The sequence below is a fragment of the Euleptes europaea genome, chromosome 13 (genome assembly GCF_029931775.1).
Source record: "Euleptes europaea isolate rEulEur1 chromosome 13, rEulEur1.hap1, whole genome shotgun sequence".
NCBI lineage: Eukaryota > Metazoa > Chordata > Lepidosauria > Squamata > Sphaerodactylidae > Euleptes > Euleptes europaea.
Window position 1 is genome coordinate 44,831,759 of NC_079324.1, and position 19,441 is coordinate 44,851,199.

Here is a 19,441-nt window from a genome sequence, read left to right on the forward strand (position 1 = left end):
AGCGAGGCCAGCGCATTGCCTCTTTCAGCACCTCGGACAGCGCCCCGCTCTCCCCTGGGCCGGAGCAGCAGGGATGGGGGACCGAGAAGCTGCGGCAGCAAGAGCGGGTGCCTACTTGGAGAGGTCAAGCGCGGGAGAAGGGCAGGGGCCTTTGGGGAGGGGAGGAGCAGGGGCGGGCTATGCGCCTGGCCGGGGGGGGGGGTGCAGAAGGGAGCCCGGGCGTTTGCAACCAAGCTAGCGCCGGAGAGGGAAGCTGCAGGCCTGGGGTGGGAGGCAGGTCGTCCCCGGCCGTGTTCTCACGCATCCCTCTCCCTTTCCAAGGATGCAGGAACGGCGCCTTCGCGCTGCCACGCCGGAACGCGGCCCTCTCCTCTCCGCCTTACGCAGAAGGTCCCAAGTTCAATCCCCGGCATCTCCGGTTAAAGGGACTAGGCAGGTCGGTGATGTGAAAGACCCCTGCCTGAGAGCCTGGGGAGCTGCTGCCGGTGTGAGTAGACAATACGGACTTTGATGGGGATCGAACCCACGACCATCTGCTTGCAAAGCAAAGGCTCTAACCCTGAGCTATTCCACAGCCCTTCCTGGCTGCGACAGTATGCATGCTGTGAAGGATGACTTTATTTTGGCTGTTGGGAACTTACTATTAGCTAGCTTTGTTGGGCAGTGTAGTAGTTAAAGTTCCCAACTAGACGCTGGGAGACCCAGTTTTGATTCTCTACTCGGCCATGGAATTTGGCTGGGTGCCCTTGGGCTGTAGCTCAGTGGTAGAGCATCTGCTTGGCATGCAGAAGGTCCCAGGTTCAATCCTCAGCATCTCAACTTAAAGGGACTAGGCAAGTAGGTGATGTGAAAGACCCCTGCCTGAGACCCTGGAAAGCTGCTGCCGGTCTGAGTGGACAATGTTGACTTTGATGGACCAAGGGTCTGGTTCAGTAGAAGGCAGCTTCATGTGTTCAAACTCACCGATTCAATTGGGGCAAGAAAGTTCCGCTAGATCAGAGGCGGGCTGACTTCTGTTTGGCTTGGTCTACGGTGTTTATCACGGTGGGGCTATGGGGTAGAGCACACCTGCGTTGCATGCAGAAGGTGCGTTTCCGGGGGCGGGGGGAGATCACACAGTAAATAATGTGAAAGACCTCTGCCTAAGACCCTGGAGAGCTACCGCTAGTCGGAGTAATCCAGAATGGCTAGTCAGGAACTCTTAAAAGGGGAAGGGACAACTCACTGATGTGTTTTAAGTAATCCTGACTACACACACTCTTGCATAAGAAGTGCTTTGCTGGATGAGACCAAGGACCACTGATTGGAGTCACCGTGGCATAGTGGTTAAGAGTGGTGGATTCTAACCTGGAGAACCCGGTTTGATTCCCCACTCCCACACTTGAAGCTAGCTGGGTGCCCTTGGCTTGTCACAGTTCTCTTCTAACTCTCTCAGCCCCACCTACCTCTCAAGGTGACTGTTGTGGGGAGGGGAAGGGGATTGTAAACTGCTCTGAGACTCCTTAAAGGTAGAGAAAAGTGGGGTATAAAAACCAACTCTTTTTCTTCTTCTATTGTCCCTTATAACATGTTGAAATGGCAGATAGGATGTTACTAGCAATTAACCTGTGACAGGTCAATCACGCAACTGAGTCGTCCCTTGTCGATATGCCAGACTGATGTTGCACACCTGTTTTGATTTGTAGCAGAGTGTGAGAAATGTATTGTGTTCAAAGGGATGTAAAAACCTTGCTTGGGGTGCTAGACTAAGGTGGCTCAGAGCCCAACTACGTGTTGGCCAGGAGACGACAGTTCATTGAAAACAAACAAACACACACACACACAACCTGAAATGTACTTGCAAGTGTGGAAAGTTTGCCAAGACGTTTAAGCAGCATGGCCGTATGAATCAGTTTGGCCCGCTGGGTTTCTTCTTGAGCTCATAACTCCCAGCCTTTACCCGTGCTACAATCAACACCAAAAAAGCTTCAGGCTAAGCACCCAATGACTCTTGTATGTCTATTCTCATGAGCACTGATAGTTTTAATTGTTTTCATTTGTTAATCAATCAGCAGTTTAGCCAATTAATTTTCAGTTGGAAGGACTTGAATGTACAACACACACTTGTTCTTTTTCAAGACTCTGTTGGTTCTGGAGTATTTCTGTAATTAAGAATGAAAAATAAAAGTTTTTCAATGACTTTTCCTTCTAACTCTGAGTGGAAGCATGCATTTAATAAACAGGGAAATCATCTCACACTTCCTTCAGTATCAGAAAGAGGCACCTCTATCAGGGAGTGTAGTGGTTAAGTCAGCGTGGTGTAGTGGTTAAGAGCGGTAGATTCTAATATGGAGAACCAGGTTTGATTCCCCACTCCTACACATGAGCGATGGATTGTAATCTGAAGAACTAGGTTGGTTTCCCCACTCCTACACATGAAGCCAGCTGGGTGACCTTGGGCTAGTCACACTCTCTCAGCCCCACCTACTTCACAGGGTGTCTGTTGTGGGGAGGGGAAGGTAAGGTGATTGCAATCTGGTTAGATTCTTCCTTAAGTGGAAGATAAACCATTCTTCAAGAGCAGGGCCCTGAAAGCTGCACCCCTCAACACCTTTGGTCTGGAAGCACCTGGGCCATCATCATAATCTATGCCACATGCGAAAAATGAGCATGGAAAGAGGACAAAGGTGGTGGAAAGTGCCATCAAATTGTAGCCAACTTATGGAGACCCCTCATGGGGTTTTCAAGGCAAGAGACATTCAGAGTTGGTTTGCCATTGCCTGCTTCTGTGTATTGACCCTGGACTTCCTTGCTGGTCTCCCATCCATGTACTAACCAGAGCCAACCCTGCTTGCTTTCCAGGGTCTGGCAAGATCGGGCTAGCCTGGCCCATCCAGGTCAGGGCAAGAGGACAATAGACTGGAGAAATAAAGTAGAGACGGCAGAGTTCCAGGCTGGAGATACAGGATTCTTCAAGAAGAAGAGTTGGTTTTTATATACCGACTTTCTCTACCACTTAAGGGAGACTCAGACCGGCTTACAGTCACCTTCCCTCCTCTCCCCACAACAGACACCCTGTGAGGTAGGTGGGGCTGATAGAGCCCTAAGAGAGCTGTGACTTGCCCAAGGTCATCCAGCTAGCTTCGTGTGTAGGAGTGGGGAAACCAGTTCGGTTCACCAGATTTGCCTCCACCGCTCCTGTGGAGGAGTGGGGAATCAAACCTGGATTCTCCAGATAAGTGTCCAGATCAGAAGTGGAAAGAAAACAGGTATGGTTGGGTTAGCATTGGTGTATGAGAGTACCACACATTCAAAACAAAAACAACCTCTTGCAATTTCAGATCCACCTTTCTGCAATCTGCCTTGAGACTCAACAAGAAAGATGGACTATGAATGAAGTAAATTAAATATATACATTAAAAATATAAATTTTGCAGTGTGCTCTGAGAATGCTGTCAAGGGAGGTGGGGGACAATGCTCAATCTTTTAGGTCTTCACAGCCTAGGTCTACAAGCGATCTGCTCTGGAAAGGAGGGGGCTTGATTGTGGGGGCGATTATTCTGCACTGGTTCAGAGGTTTCATTACCATCTTTCAGCTGCTACTTTAAAGAAGGGGCACGGTCCTGGTGTGGAGGGGTTGTTGTTAAAATTGAAATAGCTAACAAGGATGTATTTTCACCCTGCAGACACTCCTGGGCTCCTGAATCCTTTGCATGATTATTCAGATTTTAAGGCCCACAGAGCCTAACGGGGCTTATTCCTAAGTAAATGAACATAGATTTGCAGCCTTGCTCGGTCAATGAGCACAGCGGGCTCCATCAGCTTCTCTGACAGAAGCGGGCTCTGGCATCATAAAAGCTTAAGTTCCAATAAAAATGGTTGGTCTCGAACATCCCTATTTTGTGTTTCTGTTCTTCTGGGATTCGAGGAAATAATTGAATACTGACATCCCTCTCGCTAACCGGTTGTTCCCATCAAGACCAATGACAAGATCCCAGCGCACGGAGTGTGCTCCAGGGACCCAGCACAACTGAGTGTCAGAGAGCTCGCTGGCTTCTGCCTGTGGTTGATGAAAATGATTTAATTACCTTGTCTATAAAAAGAAATATCAGCCTCGCACTTAAAACATCTTCCTCAGACTGAGAAACAGGGAGTCTGGCAGGGAGGTGGGAAATGTCCGCACATGGTGCTAGTACATTGCCAATTATTTCTCTCCCTCTTCCATCATCCACTTCTTAATATAGATAAGACCCAAGAGAGTCCAGCTGGCAAGTAGACGCCCTTTGTTCAACAAACCAATCTACTTGCTTGAAAAATGTTGCACTGCTGGAGAGTTTCACGAATGCCACGGCAAGAATGCCGGCAGGACTCGATTGTCCTGAGCTGAAGGCCCGCCTCAAAGGAAGCGGTTTTCTTCTGCTTGGCACAAAAGCTCAACCGGGAGGAAGAATTCTGTTTGCGGCAAAATGCTGCTGGTGCTCTTGGAAGGAAGAGCTCATCTCATCTAGCAGATTGATGAAGGAATGAGATTAAGTGTGTGTGCATAAAGGGATTTGCCAGAGCCTCATGGGACACCAATCAGAAAAGCCCAGGAGAGGGACATTAGAAAGATCAACACACATTTCCCTGCCCATCTGTTTCGGGGCTGTATCGCCCGATTAGGACATCACTTGGCTCTTAAAGTCCCAGGGCCAGTCCAAGGCCTTTTGGCAGAAAATCTAAATGGCACCCCATGCATGCACACAGACCGATTTTCATGAAACGTAATTCACTGGGATGCTTTCTGGTAGAGGAATAAATTGAAATTAATGGGACCTGCATAAGTTGATGTACAGAGCACATAAGTTTATATACAGAGCCCTCTTTCTCTATTTGTATGTGTGGGGATTTGATTCCACTTTTTCTTAAAAACATGATTCTAGACCTCATTGTATGCGAGAAAGAAGTGCAAAACTAGCTGTAGGCTTTGATGCAAAAGAGAAGCATGGACCAGACTTCTGCATCAAACACAACATCTTTTCCTTTCCTTTAGCACTAAGGCTGATAAAAATCTTGTGCGGAAGGGTGCAGTCCCAGACCCCTCCAAATAAAAGCCCCATAGGTCAAGTCTGACTGTTTCCCCCACCTTGTGGTCCTTAACGGCCCCCTTGCATCTGAGCAGCAAGGTGCCACAAGCAGAATGATGGAGGCCTCCGTCTCAAGCAACAAAACCTGAAAAGCACAATGTGACAAAGGAGGGCCGAATTTAGCTCGCCAACTGGAGGGAATACTGGTCACCACCCACCTGCCACCAACAGCAGTCGCTTCATTGTGGTTTAAGCAGGAGAAACAGCGATTTCAGACTCTGAGGCCTCCAGGGGAGCAAGGGAAAAGAAGAGGCTTAAGTCTTTCATGTTTGAGTTTGGGGCTGGTGGGAGGTATCACTCTTGCTCTGAGAGGCCTATTTTCAGATGGGAAACCTGGAGTGAAGACGGAGGGGCTCACAGATCTGACGAGCAGATGGGCGAGACTTGAGCTGGAGGAAATGCAAGCCCCGTGACTGCGCGAGGCGGAGGCAGCCATGCAATATAAACAGAGGTGCCAGGGGAGGGTATTTTGGGATCCAGGCTCCTGAAAAAAGATTAAGGGAACTGCCAGGGGAGAAGAAACTGAGCTTTGCAGAAACTTTTGAGCAACGCTTCAGAACAGGCCACACTAAGGGGTGGCGGAAACTTTCCTGAACGAGGGCAGTTCAGAAAGAATCTCTCACTTAAAAGTCTCGCAGCCCAGGGCTCTGCAAATGAATGCTGTCTTTAGTCCCAGGACGGAAAAAAGGAAATGCCTCAAGAAATATAAACAGGCACCATGCTAACAAATGCTGAGCAGACTGGAGGAGAAGAAGAGTTGGTTTTATATGCCGACTTTCTCTACCATTTAAGAGAGACTCAAACCGGCTTACAATCGCCTTCCCTTCCTCTCCCCACAACAGACACCCTGTGAGGTAGGTGAGGCTGAGAGAGCTCTAACAGAGCTGTGACTTGCCCAAGGTCACCCAGCTGGCTTTGTGCGCAGGAGCGGGGAAACAAATCCAGTTCACCAGATTAGCCTCTGCGGCTCATGTGGAGGAGTGGGGGAAATCAAACCCGGTTCTCCAGATCAGACTCCAGTGCTCTAAAAAACCACCACTCTTAACCACTGCACCACACTGGAGGATAGTCATTGCCCAGCATCAAAACTGCCCTCAGTTTCACATAGCAAGCCAGGGTCCTGCTTGCAACAGCTGGGCTGGGTTAGAAGGGGAGGTGGGCCTATAGGCTTGCCAACCTCCAGGTGGGGCTTGAGATCTCCCAGAAATACAGTTGATCTCCAGACGACAGTGTTCCCCTGGAGGAAATGGCTGCTTTGAAGGATGAAGTGTATGGCATTATACTCCACTGGGGTCCCTCCCCAAGCTTCATCCCCCAAGTGCCCACATATTTCCCAACCCAGAGTTGGCAACCCTGCAGGCCAAGCCCAGCAGCATATTGAGCCCTTGTGACTGCCTGCACAGCTCTCGCAAATGCCTTCTTGATTCAGTAGCTAGGCTGCTTCTTGGCATCCAGAATAAAGAGATCTGAGTTGCATAGGTGGATCAGGGCGGGGCCGGTTGCAGGTGAGTAGCTCAGACCCTTAAAAAAAATGCCATCAGACACAAAACATGAAGTATAAAAATTCAAGTTATGCAAAAGTTGCATTGTTAGCTGAAGTAAAAAGGGTCTGATTTTCCCTGTTGCTGTAGACCAGACTCCTCTGGAATCCCAGATCCTGCTCAAGTCAAGTGTATCCATTTCTCCACCCCCTGCTAAAGACTTTCCTTTGCAGACTACATCGATGGGATGCCGCAGTGCGTATTGTGCACAAATTACAAGCACCTGCCCTATGCAAAATTTTCTCTATATGAAGCTTGAGAGCAGTTTTAGACTAACTTAAAGAGAAGAAGCCATGGGAGTGTTTGGTCTGGGCTTAAAGATCATATGCAGCTCTGGCATTACTAGTATATAGCTATATTCTGTAACTGCTCGAGTGCCTTGTGAAAAGGCCTGCAGACCCAAAGAACCCTGCTTCCACATGGAGGAAGGTGCCTGTTCTTTCTCTGCATGAGTTACCATTCTGGTTTTGCTTCTCTGCACAGCCTGATTTGAGGGCAGGCAATTTTGTTGGGGTTTGATGTTGTGATCACATTTAATCCCTCTTGATATGGTCACCCTACCAAGTTATATTGTTTTAATATCCTGTTTTATTTTATTTTAGATGCATGAGCAAGGATTGAGAGCCAGCGTGGTGTAGTGGATAAGAGCAGTGGACTCTAATCTAGTGAACTGGGTTGGTTTCCCCACTCCTACACATGAAGCCAGCTGGGTGACCTTGGGCTAGTCACAGTTCTCTCTGAACTCTCTCAGCCCCACCTACCTCACAAGGTGTCTGTTGTGGGGAGAGGAAGGGAAGATGATTGTAAGCTGGTTTGAGACTCCTTAAAAGATAAAGTCGGCATATAAAAACCTACTCCAACTCCTCCTCCTTCTAATTCAAGCCTGTTTGATTCCACAAAAGCACTGATGGAGAAACAGAGCCTCTGTGTCCAGAAGCATTATACCTCAAAGTATCTGAAGGCAGGAGAAAAGCACAGGGAAAAGGGATGTGACCCTCATGTCTTGCTCATGAGCTTTCTAGGACCATTCCACTGGACACTGTTGGAAACAGGATGCAGGCCTAGACAGACCTTTAAGATAAGCAAGCTGGGCTCCTCTAGGTGTCTGCGCTGCGGATGGCTGTTGCTGGAATTTCAAGGTTCTGAAACAGTCTCTCAGGTTGGCTAGCTGCCATGGTCACCCAGCTGCAGAGCTCTTCTTCCAAACGCTTCAACCCACTCAGCAAAAAATTGGGTCAGTGGACAAGTGTTCAGGCACATTGAGAAGGCTGAAGCCTTGGAGAGTTTTCACCAAGTAAGCAGAAACAAAGCCTAGCGCATAAAAAAAGAGTGGGGGGGGTAATAGACAAGGGGGAAGTGGAAGAGCAGTGACTTTTATGCCCCGAAAAAGGGTGGTGGTGGGGAGACAGTGCTACGTGTGAAGGGGAGCACCAGCAAATGCAGACATTAGCTTTCCACAAGAGAGGAGAGCTTGCATTCTGAAATTATGCTCAAGGAGGGTTATCTGGCGTCAATATTGTCTTAGCCTAGGGACCTGCAACCCTTTAGAATGAAAGAGCCAGACTGTATCAAAATTCAGAGCAAGAGCTCAACAAAGAGCCAGTATAAGACAGCCTACTGGCATCACTGAGAATGCACCACTTTTCAGTATCGGTAATTGACCTGTTAATAATTCATACAATTTCTCCCTGGTTGTCATGAAACCTTTGTTCGGAAGTGGCACGAGTAACAGTGCACAATGATAAATGTACAGGATTCCTTTAGCGCACTGGCATCAATCTGCACATGGTTCACACAGGGATTACTGGCAGCTGGCCACATCTGTCATTTCCCCTTCTGAGAGGCATCTCTCAGAAGCCCTTTAGTTCCATAACAAAACTTTTGTCCGCCACTACTTCCGTTCTAGCATCCTACCAACCTTTCCAATGGACCTTAACATCAAGATTTCCTTTTGGGAGGGGGTCCCATAACACATTCGGCTCTAGATCCTTGCCTGAACAGCTCCGGTCCATGGCATTGTACATTCTGTACCCATTGCAAGCTAGCCAGTTGCCTGTAAGAAGCTCACAAACAAGGAATAGAAGGCCCATGGCACATCTTGTTTGTCCCAGGCAACTGATAGCTGTTCTATGTTCAGAGGTTGTATACCTCTAACACGCCTAGTGACCTTAGGTAAGTATAACCTAGATGCATGCATCCAATCTTTTCAAAAAGGCTTTTTTTGCATTACTGGCTTTCTTTCTCCTCCCTGTTTATACTCAGGAATTCACTGATGACCTGACAAATCTACCTCTTAATGTTTAGAAAAGGACAGCACCTGTCTAGACCTGTCACCCTCTGATTTAGAAGCAAAACGTACAGGGATTCCCAGTAGTCAGCAGTGAGGAAATGCACTTTGCAGCAGCTCCTTTTACATCTTTTCTTCTGCGGTTGTGCCCTGGCACGGATTCAACCCTGCTCCCCCTCTCAAAAGGCAGAGCCTAGAGAGAATCCCCACAACCACAGTTCAAACCTTTGCCTCCTTCCATCAGGGCTGCTTCAGTTAGGAAATTATGCAACTTTCAGGAAAGAGTATGAAACCCATCAACGCATGGGTTGTACGTACCCATCTCTCACTGCGTCACTTCTAACCAGGCACGTGGATCACATCCTTACCTAAGGTCTATTGTGCCAGTAAAACAAACAAACCCCCCCCCCACCATTTTAAAAGAGCAGAGAAAGGGGAGGGTGACTGGAATTCATTTTTTTTAATGATTACATAGACAAAATTTTGTCAGTTTGCCAGAGATGTTGCACCTGCCAAAACTCCTCCTTCAGTCTTGCTATTAAAGAATTCAGGAGCTCTCTCCTCCTTTATATCCTGCAGAGAGGTTTGTAGAAAATAAATGAAAATAGGCCCTACCCCTGGAAAAGGGTGCGAACTACAAGCTGGCAGACTTGGAGAAACTTTGCTTGCCTTTTTTCTTTCTTTTTTGTTGTTGGAGGCCTCCCCCCCCCCCCCATGGATCATAGCAGGAGAAATAAGTCAAAACTTGAGCTGTGACAGACACCTGTGCGTATTCTCTCATGACACACAACCAGGTTTGCGCCTACACAAAATCCAGCAGCAGCAGCTCAGCGGAGCTTTTTTGCTTGTAGTGCGATGCCTGTTCTGTCATGTTGATTTCTGAGTTGAAAATAGCAGCAGTGGGAGGGCAGAAGTCCCCCCCCCCCAGCCTTATTTATACATGTGATCCTATTTGGTTCTATTGCTTCCTTTTTCCTCCTTCCCCAAACAGACATGGCATGCTCAGAACTGTGTCCCAAGAGGATGGTAAAAGGAGATGTTGATTAAGTTGCAGTCAGACATATCTGGCTGTATGAAGCCGATGCTTAGTTTAATTTACCCTGAAACATTCACATGAGTTGCAAAAGTGGGGGGAATGGCCAGAAGTGCAGCGGCTTTCACCTCTGGAAACAATGCACAAGTTGGTACATACCTTTGGTTCTGCCCCATTTCAGATTAACACCCCAACAAGGACTGACTCAGAATATGCCAATAAAGGTTTGTGTTGTGTTGAGTGACTGACTCAGAAAAATCACTGCCCTGAAATGCTGGAATGCAGGCAGCAAAAGCCCAACGAACAAATGAGAGAAAGAAGAGTTGACCCCAATGGCTCAGGTACCCATGCCAAATGATCCTGCAATTTATTCCGCCAGCAAGATCCTGAGAAAGAGCAGAACGCTGGAAACACGTCTCACTGCTACCCCAGAGCACTTCATTCCTTTGGAGAGGTCGAGAGACCCTTATGCAAACTGCATCATCAACTTCAAGACGTTGCTGTTCTTGTTTGGTTTTTGAAACAGACAACAATGGCTTGCATCCTTCTGTTTTCACTTCTGCCAGAGGAAGAGCTAATTAAATTGGAGGAAGGGGTCCTTAGGAGCCCCGTGGCGCAGAGTGGTAAGCTGCAGGACTGTAGTTCAAGCTCCGCTCACGACCTGAGTCCCATCCCAACGGAAGTTGGTTTCAGGTAGCCGGCTCAAGGTTGACTCAAGCTTTCCATCCTTCCGAGGTCGGTAAAATAAGCACCCAGCTTGCTGGGGGTAAAGGGAAGATGACTGGGGAAGGCACTGGCAAACCACCCGGTAAACAAAGTCTGCCTAGTAAACGTCGGGACGTGACGTCACCCCATGGGTCAAGAATGACCTGGTGCTGTCAAGAATATACAAGCATGCTGTATTATTTTGACAGGACAGCTGAGAAGGAGCTGTCAGTAAGAGAATAGATCCACTTGATCTTGCTGATGCAAGGTGTAGAAATGACCTGCCCCAGCAGTGTGGACTGGAGAGAACTGGATGGAACCGGTGGTATGATGCAATACACCAGGTGGCCAGATAATTAACTGTACCTGAGATATGTATATAAGGAGCACAGCCTCTAGGGTTTAGTGTTTGAGGTGAATTACTGACTAAGCCGGGGGCTATGCTAAAATGTCTATAGAGCTTTTAGAACTGCACTGTGAATAAACTAGCACTTTTGTAGAAGCAACCGTCTGGTGAAGTTTCTTGGAGCATCTGATTAAATTCGCTGAACTCGCGATAGATGCTTGCACAGGGGACCTTTACCTTTTTTAAAGGGGTTCTTAGGATGGAGGAATGCAGGTAGCAAACTTTGCTGAACGTTTGCAAAAGTTTAATACCACTCAAAGGGAAGCTGAAACCAACCAGAGGATGTCTGAAATGGAACACTGTTTACATGTGAGACTGATCACTCAGCATTCAACCAATCATGGTCATTCGTCCAACTATACAACCCTCTATTGCCCAACGCCTCCATAGTGGAAGGATCTCAGATTCCAGTGTTTAGTGAGTCTTTCCCAAATAAAATCCCTCCCCTTCTCTCAGCAAGAGAAAAACAGAGTTGCACTTACCTGTAACTGTTGTTCATCGAGTGATCTTCTGTGCAGGCACGCATGGGACTCTTCACCGCGGCTGGCCTGCGCAAGCGCAGTCCCTTGTGGGACTGCACAGAAGCCATGAAGATGAAACAGTCTATCAGTTCTGTAACCCTGGGAGAGGGTGTGATGTCGTAATGATTCTTCAGAGAACTGTGCCTAGCTTAACTGTGAAAACGGTTCCACTTTTACAATGTTTTACTTGTCAACCAAAATGAACTGCTTAACTCTTCTTCAGAAGAGACAAAACTTATTATTGTGTTAAAAGTCTGCAGGAGTCAAAATAAAGGGAAGAGGAAACAACCCAATACCTGGACTGCCATCCATTGGTGCAAGCAGTAACGTCAACACATTCTCCAGACTTCTTAATATTTACCGTCACCTTTATTAACCACGCGCCACCATGCCATTAGAGAGCCAGTGTGGTGTCATGGTTAAAGTGTCAGATTAGGATCTGGGAAACCCAGGTTTGAATCTCCACTCTGCCATGGAAACTTGCTGGATGACCTTGGGCCAGTCACTCTCAGCCTTGACCCTGGCAAGTGTTTGGATGGGAGACCTCCAAGGAATACTAGGGGCATTACGCAGAGGCAAGCAATGGCAAACCACCTCTGAATCTCTCTTGCCTTGAAAACCCTACGGCGTCACAAGTCAGCTGTGACTTGATGGCAAAGGAAAAAAACCATACCATTGCGGTCCCATTACAGTTTACCTTCCATTAGCCGGCTATTAAGGGTTGTGACAGGTGGAACGATTGATCTAAAACCCTGCCCATCACTGCAAGGAGCTTGCATCTTTCTTGCTCCCATCCCCAGCTTTCTTTCTGAGCCATGGCACGTGTACCCCCAGGGTCATGAATCATTGGGGCCATCAGTCAACACAGGTTGGGAGAGGGAAAAGGAAAGAATTGTGGCGATCAGCACCATCTGTCCTAGACCTGCCACTCTTGCCTGGTACACCCCCGTTGAACAGAAATGTTCCGGAGGGCGTCTTTACAAATGATAATGTAATGGAGCAGCACAAGAGATTGCTTCTAATAAGGGATAATATCGTAGTCTACTGCAAAGGTAAGAGCCTCGTGGCGCAGAATGGTAAGCTGCAGTACTGCAATCAAAAGCTCTGCTCACGACCTGAGTTCGATCCCAACGCAAGTCTGTTTCAGGTAGCCGGCTCAAGGTTGACTCAGCCTTCCATCCTTCCGAGGTCAATAAAATTAGTACTTAGCTTGCTGGGGGTAAAGGGAAGATGACTGGGGAAGGCACTGGCAAACCACCCCGTAAACAAAATCTGCCTAGTAAATGTCGGGATGTGACATAACCCCATGGGTCAGGAATGACCCGGTGCTTGCACAGGGGACCTTTACCTTTTACTGCAAAGGTTATTGTATGTATCACCTTCATTTACTGTAATGTCTTCTACCTTTAAAACCTCCTTTCTTCATTGTGGCATGTTATGCTTTGAACAGTTTGCTGCCGTTGTTCCCTAGTTCTGTAATCCTAGTCCTACTGCATCATTTACTGGAGGTTGCTGCTGCCTGAATCGCTTTTCATATTTAGGAATCTGCCTTGCGCCTCAGTGAGACAGGTGGGGTATTAATAAGAAGTTACATTGTTTTACACAATGCTATTAACTTTGGTCTACTGCACTTCACATCTGCAATAAAGGAGATACCGGAGGCCAGTGCCAGAGCGTTTGCCACCAGATGCTTTGCTAGACCCAAGAACTCCCAACATTCAAAGAGAAAACTCAGTGCCAAGAAGGCTAGCCTTCTCTCTATTACTAGTTTTGTACGCAAGGGGATTTTTCATATATGGTGATGTTCAGCCACATGATCCGCTACTTGCAGTCTCAAGGAACAACGTACCCAACCCCTCCCCTCCTGTTTGTGTGACCCAGGCTCATCTACAGAAGCTTAAATTAACCCTCCAAAATAGTGTGTGTGCTGTCAAGTCATAGCTGGCTTATGGCAAGAAGAAGAGTTGGTTTTTATATGCTGACTTTCTCTACCACTTAAGGCAGAATCAAACCGGCTTACAATCACCTTCCCTTTCCCCTCCCCACAACAGACACCCTGTGGTGTAGGTGGGGCTGAGAGAGCTCTAAGAGAGCTGTGACTAGCCCAAGGTCACCCAGCTGGCTTCATGTGGAGGAGTGGGGAAACAAATCCAGTTCACCAGATTAGCCTCCACCGCTCATGTAGAGGAGCAGGGAATCAAACTTGGTTCTCCAGATTAGAGTCCGCCGCTCTTAACCACTATGCCACACTGGCTCTCTAAAACAGACTTCCCCAAAAAGCTTTAAAAAAAGAAATTAAAGACCAGGTAACTACCCTACAAGAGAAAGGGCTATTGAAAAGCAGGGTCTTCGTACAACCACCCCTCCACCCACACCTTCTTGAGCTCAACAATGAAACACAAACCCGTTTTTCCCCCAGTTCAGCACTTTGAGCTTTGATTGTTTATTTGGTTTGGAAGATAGCAAGACAGCAAGGTGATGCTAGAAGGTGCATGGGACTTGCCCTGCTGCACAGCATTATGTGCGTACCGCCTGTTGACCTCCAAAGGTATAAATGGGCAAAAAGAAAAAAGACTGTATGGGGCTCTCAAGAACGGGGTGACATCAGCAGAGGGGACACGGCATGACTTCACACACAAAGCAGCTCTGCCAGATCTCCCATCTCCTTCGATCATTCTCTTCTGAGACCTCCCTGCTCCCCGAGGCCAAAGACAGCTCCCCCGACCCCCCTCATGCCCCAAAGCTTCCAGTTACTAGGAGATGAGAGACAGTTTTGGGGACGTTCAGGTATGTCGGATCTTGAGTTCATTTCTTCCGTGGACGAAAGGAGGCATGCGTGGAGGGGTCTTGGTCCCAATAAAACCATTACCGCTTCTTCCGCTTGGGAATCTGGGGAGGGAGAGGAGGAGGAGGGTGGCCCGAGGACATCAGTTCTTCAGAATGGTTTCGTAGGCCTGGAAAACATGCTGCGCGACTTCGGGGGCACGGCACTTCAGAGAGAGCTGTGGGGGGAAGAAAAGGAGAGCACCTGAATGCAACAAGCCGACGTCCACCAAACGATTCTTACTAGGCAGCTGTGTTAATAACTGGAGCAAATGGAATCCAAAGGGGGAGGGGAGAAAAAAAGGACATGCTAAGAGATTAAGAAGAAAGGACAGTTAAGCCAAGTTGTCTGGAGAGGAGAAAAGCTTCAGCTGCTGTCGGGAGGCAAGGCCCTTGCCCACGAGCTCCTCCAGGCGGCCTCTGTTTTCCAGGCGGAGGTTTTCCCTCTATGCCTCGCCACACACACCAGCTGATGCCTTCCTCTGTCATAGTCAGCCAACCGAAATCGAAGGCGCAGATGCCTTCACCGCAGCCTTGGAACTGGTTTAGCAACGGTCATGACCTTCCCCTGGGGAAATGTAGTTCTCATGGGCAACTGCAGCACCAAGGACCCCTAACCAAGCTGGGGAGGAAAACCGTCACTGCCCACAAGGCTTATGAGCCAGTTCAGGTTTGCAGTGGAAAATGCAGCCCGTGTCACAAATGAGACGTGCAACCCGATCCAACGCATGTTTGCTCGGAAGTCAGACCCAGCGAACTGAACGGCTCGAGAAAGCGTGAGGAGGGTTGCAGGTTCCACAGATTCTCCAAGAGCCAAATAAGTGAGCGTTTTAAAGGAGTTTTTAAAAATCTTCCAGCTGCATTTGATTTATTTGATACAACAAACTTGCAAGTGGCCACTAGGCCACTCTCCTATGGCACATAATGCGCTCTTCCTCCCCATCCCCTAATCTGTTGATGCGCCACAAGATGACTTGGGCATACGTGCCAATACAAACAGGCTAGGAAATTTTTGACCTTCTATCCTAGTCCAAGATATTGCTTCTTCGGTTGTTGTAGAGAAGAAGAAGAGTTGGTTTTTATATGCCAACTCTCTCTACCACTTAAGGAAGAATCAAACCAGCTTAAAATCACTTTCCCTTCTCCTCCCCACAACAAACACCCTGTGAGGTAGGTGAGACTGAGAGAGCTCTAAGAGAACTGTGACTAGCCCAAGGTCACAGCTTCACATGGAGGAGAGGGGAAACAAATCCAGTTCACCAGATTAGCCTTCGCTGCTCATGTGGAGGCTTTATGTGGAGGAGAGGCGAAACACATCCAGTTTACCAGATTAGCTCACCAGATTAGCCTCCACTGCTCATGAGGAGGAGTGGGGAATTAAACCCGGTTCTCCAGATCAGAGTCCACCACTCCAAACCACCGCTCTTAACCACTACACCATGCTGGCACCAGCCATGTTGTGTTAACACTTTGGGACAATGGACTCCAGAAGGCAGCATGCCATCTAGTGCAGAGGGAAGATTACTCCTTTTTTTTTGTGGCTCTGAACAAGCTGTATCTGCTCCCCTTGATCCCTGCGTGCATACGTTCACCTGCCTGCTGGCATGATCCATTATTAGTTAGCGTGTGTCAGGCTGGGGGTGGGAGGGATAAAGAGCCACTGCAAGGTGTGTCAGAAGCGAGCTGGAGGGGATTAATAAAATGCCAGGGATGAAGTGGTGAGTAGGCAGCTGGATTCAGAAGATCAAGAGAGAGAGAGAGAGCACAAATGTTCTGCTAACCTCCAAATCCTGCCAAGGTCAGGGACAGGCCCGTGGTGGGCAGGTGGACATGCCGCAACAAAAACAAAGAGGACATTGTCACCAGAAGCAGAGAGAGAGAGTCTCACAACCCAAACAGAGTGAACGAGCCATCCCAGTGCGCCCAGCATGTTGGGGGGGGGGAGGGGGGAGAGGCAAAAAGGTTAAGGCTAATCCGGTCTCATTTAGACCAACTGCGCAAGGCAAGCAGAGAGTCAGTTCAAGATGTGCGTGTGATTCCTTGCCTGAAGCTGATCCGTAAGGTTTCCTAGCCCATCCCATCTCCAGCACAAGCTCCTGGTGGCTCTCCAAGGTCTCCCTCTTGCAGTCCTTCTGCCTTCTTACTTAGTGCAGGTGACCCATTCCTCCTCCCACAGGCATTTTCTTTCTGCTGATTTTTATACAGTTCCAGGAACAGTTTCCCAGAACAATGACATAATGTCCTCTCTCTCCCCACCCCTTCAAACCTCACTTTTCAGACAAGCTTTCAAGTGAAGCCTTCAATTTCTTCTCTCACCTCTCCAGAAATGGATAAGTGTGCGTGATTACACTCTTCCCTTAGTACACATTTCAAAACTTATCCTTCTCTACAGCCTCTATGAAAGCTCAGATTGTACAATCCTCTGGGCAGGGCTATACTGCCTGGGGTAACAATGCACATTCCTCTGGGTAGGGCTATACCGCCTGGGGTAAGATTGCACGTGCCTCCGGGCAGGGCTATACCGCTTGGGGTAAGATTGCACATTCCTCCAGGCAGGGCTATACCACCTGGGTAAGATTGCACATTCCTCCAGGCAGGGCTATACCACCTGGGTAAGATTGCACATTCCTCCAGGCAGAGCTATACCACCTGGGGTAAGATTGCACATTTCTCCAGGCAGGGCTATACCACCTGGGGTAAGATTGCACATTTCACCAGGCAGGGCTATACCACCTGGGGAAAGATTGCTCATTCCTCTGGGTAGGGCTATACCGCCTGGGGTAAGCTTGCCCATTCCTCGGGCAGGGCTATACAACCTGGGTTAAGACTGCCCATTCCTCTGGGCAGGGCTATACCGCCTAGGGTATGTTACTGTGTCAGTGCTGCTTTCATGAATGCTGCTTCAAGCAAATACTTTTGGGGTAGGGTACAAAAAAACTGTATGGCTGCACCATATAAGGAATACAGTTATTTCACTGCATTCTCAGGTTCCTTGTTGTGTGGACACTGAGCCAAGGAGCTGCAGCCGATCCAGGGCTCCTTAGAGTGTACCTAGACAATCCATATGTTTGCAAACATGTGCAGGATTCCCCACTGGGAGAGTGTTCTGCCACAGCCATTTGGTGCCTGGAACCACAAGGGAGCAGGCTCCAGATGAAAACCTCATTCAGGCCTCTGGATGATTTCCTGTGGAAGTTATTTTATTGATGTACTGCTGGGTTTCATGCTTAATTTTAATAATTTTGAAGTATTTTTTTTTACCCTCAGTTACTATGGATTTTAACTTCTCAGATAGCTCTCTCAGAAACTTCCAGACCAAGTGGCAGGGTACAACGTTTAAAAAAACCCACAAATACTTCTTATTAGGGTGTGCGTATAAAATATTTGCAGAATGGACCCATGAGTCAGCTCCAACCTCTGTGGCAGACGGCCAAGGGGATAAAAAAATGGTTATTTGAAAAGAGACCAAAGAGGTAAGTTTTGAGCCCATGTGAGTAGGGAAAGCATCCCAAGAACATGGGCACTTGCTGTACACTCACACTCCAGAGACAAGTTTCCAGCTTCAGAAAGGAGCAGAGATTTAAAGAGCTACTTTAAGGCACACTCAGTTGCTTGCAAGCATCCATTAGGGTTTTGGACATCTCTCTGAGCAGCAGAGTCTTGCACCAGGCCACCAACTCCTTCCGCTTTTTTGGGAGACTAAAAGGAATTTCAGTTTGCTGGGCAGCTTGAGGGCTTGAGGAATGCCTCCAAAGCCCACCTCAGGTTCATGGAACCAGCTGCATCGTTCTTTGGATCCAGGCAGTGTGATGGTACTGTGCCAACATGACAAACGCTGTCAATGCCAGAGCATGAAGTAGGAATCTGGAGCAGGAGCCCAACTTTGTGGTGCAGAAGATCCAGTTCCATCCAAGGGAGGGGCTGTGGCCCAGAGGTAGAGCATCTGCTTGGCACACAGAAGGTCCCAGGTTCAATCCCCAGCATCTCCACTTAAAGGGACTATGCAAGTAGGTGATGTGAAAGACCTCTACCTGAGACCCTGGAGAGCTGCTGCCGGTCTGAGTAGACAATACTGACTTTGATGGACCAAGGGTCTGATTCAGTATAAGGCAGCTTCATGTGTTCGTGTGGTAAAACACTGTCAGATAGCGGGGCTGGGAAAGGTTTCTGGCTGAACATACCAAGCTGAAGTCAAGAGTACTGAGCTAGGGGGACTAAGGTTGTGGACAGAGGCAGATTCTCATGCTTGCAAGAATGGTGCGCTGGTCCCTGCCCAGCGCACACAAAGTGATCTCCCATCCACATAAAGTCAGGAAAGGTTTGCAGTCATCCCCTGGGACCACTTTACATCTTATCGAGACACAAAAAGGGAACAAAGGGACCTACCGTGAAGTTTGGATTCCCTGGCTGGATTCGCAGTTCTGCCAAGACCCAGATTCCGTTGGTCAGCTTGAGCGACTGGTACAGCATATCTTGGCCCTCCACGTTCCTCTTCGCTATGGTGAAGATGTTGCTGCCCTGCAGTTTGCTACTAACTGCATCTGGGGGGTGGGGCGGAAATGGAAACTGCTTTTACCAACTCACATTCCCAAGCAGGGCTACATATGCTGGTCACCAGAGCACAGAATATGGTAAAAAGGTAAAGGTCCCCTGTGCAAGCACTGGGTCATTCCTGACCCATGGGGTGACGTGCCATCCCGACGTTTCCTAGGCAGACTTCGTTTATGGGGTGGTTTGCCAGTGCCTTCCCCAGTCATCTTCCCTTTACCCCCAGCAAGCTGGGTACTCATTTTACTGACCTTGGAAGGATGGAAGGCTGAGTCAACCTTGAGCCGGCTACCTGAAACCAACTTCCGTCGGGATCGAACTCAGGTTGTGAGCAGAGCTTTTCACTGCAGTACTGCAGCTTACCACTCTGCGCCACGGGGCTCCTAATAGAATATGGTAGTGGGTGCAAAGCCCAGCTTGCTGGCAATTCTACATCCCATTTGAAGGGTGGGTGGGTGGAGGGAACAGTGAC

General features: G+C 48.4%; 1 protein-coding gene across 1 annotated transcript in view; it reads right to left on the reverse strand.

The window, feature by feature from the left end:
• Window positions 1-14,501: 14,501 nt before the first annotated feature.
• Window positions 14,502-19,441, reverse strand: part of AP1B1 (adaptor related protein complex 1 subunit beta 1) — a 38,701-nt gene continuing 33,761 nt past the window's right edge. The window contains exons 19-20 of the mRNA XM_056859863.1: window positions 18,808-18,962; window positions 14,502-14,600 (exon numbers count right to left, since the gene is read on the reverse strand). Of these exons, the coding sequence (XP_056715841.1) occupies window positions 14,526-14,600; window positions 18,808-18,962 (230 nt within the window). The 3' untranslated portion in view covers window positions 14,502-14,525. The remainder of the gene's footprint in view (window positions 14,601-18,807; window positions 18,963-19,441) is intronic.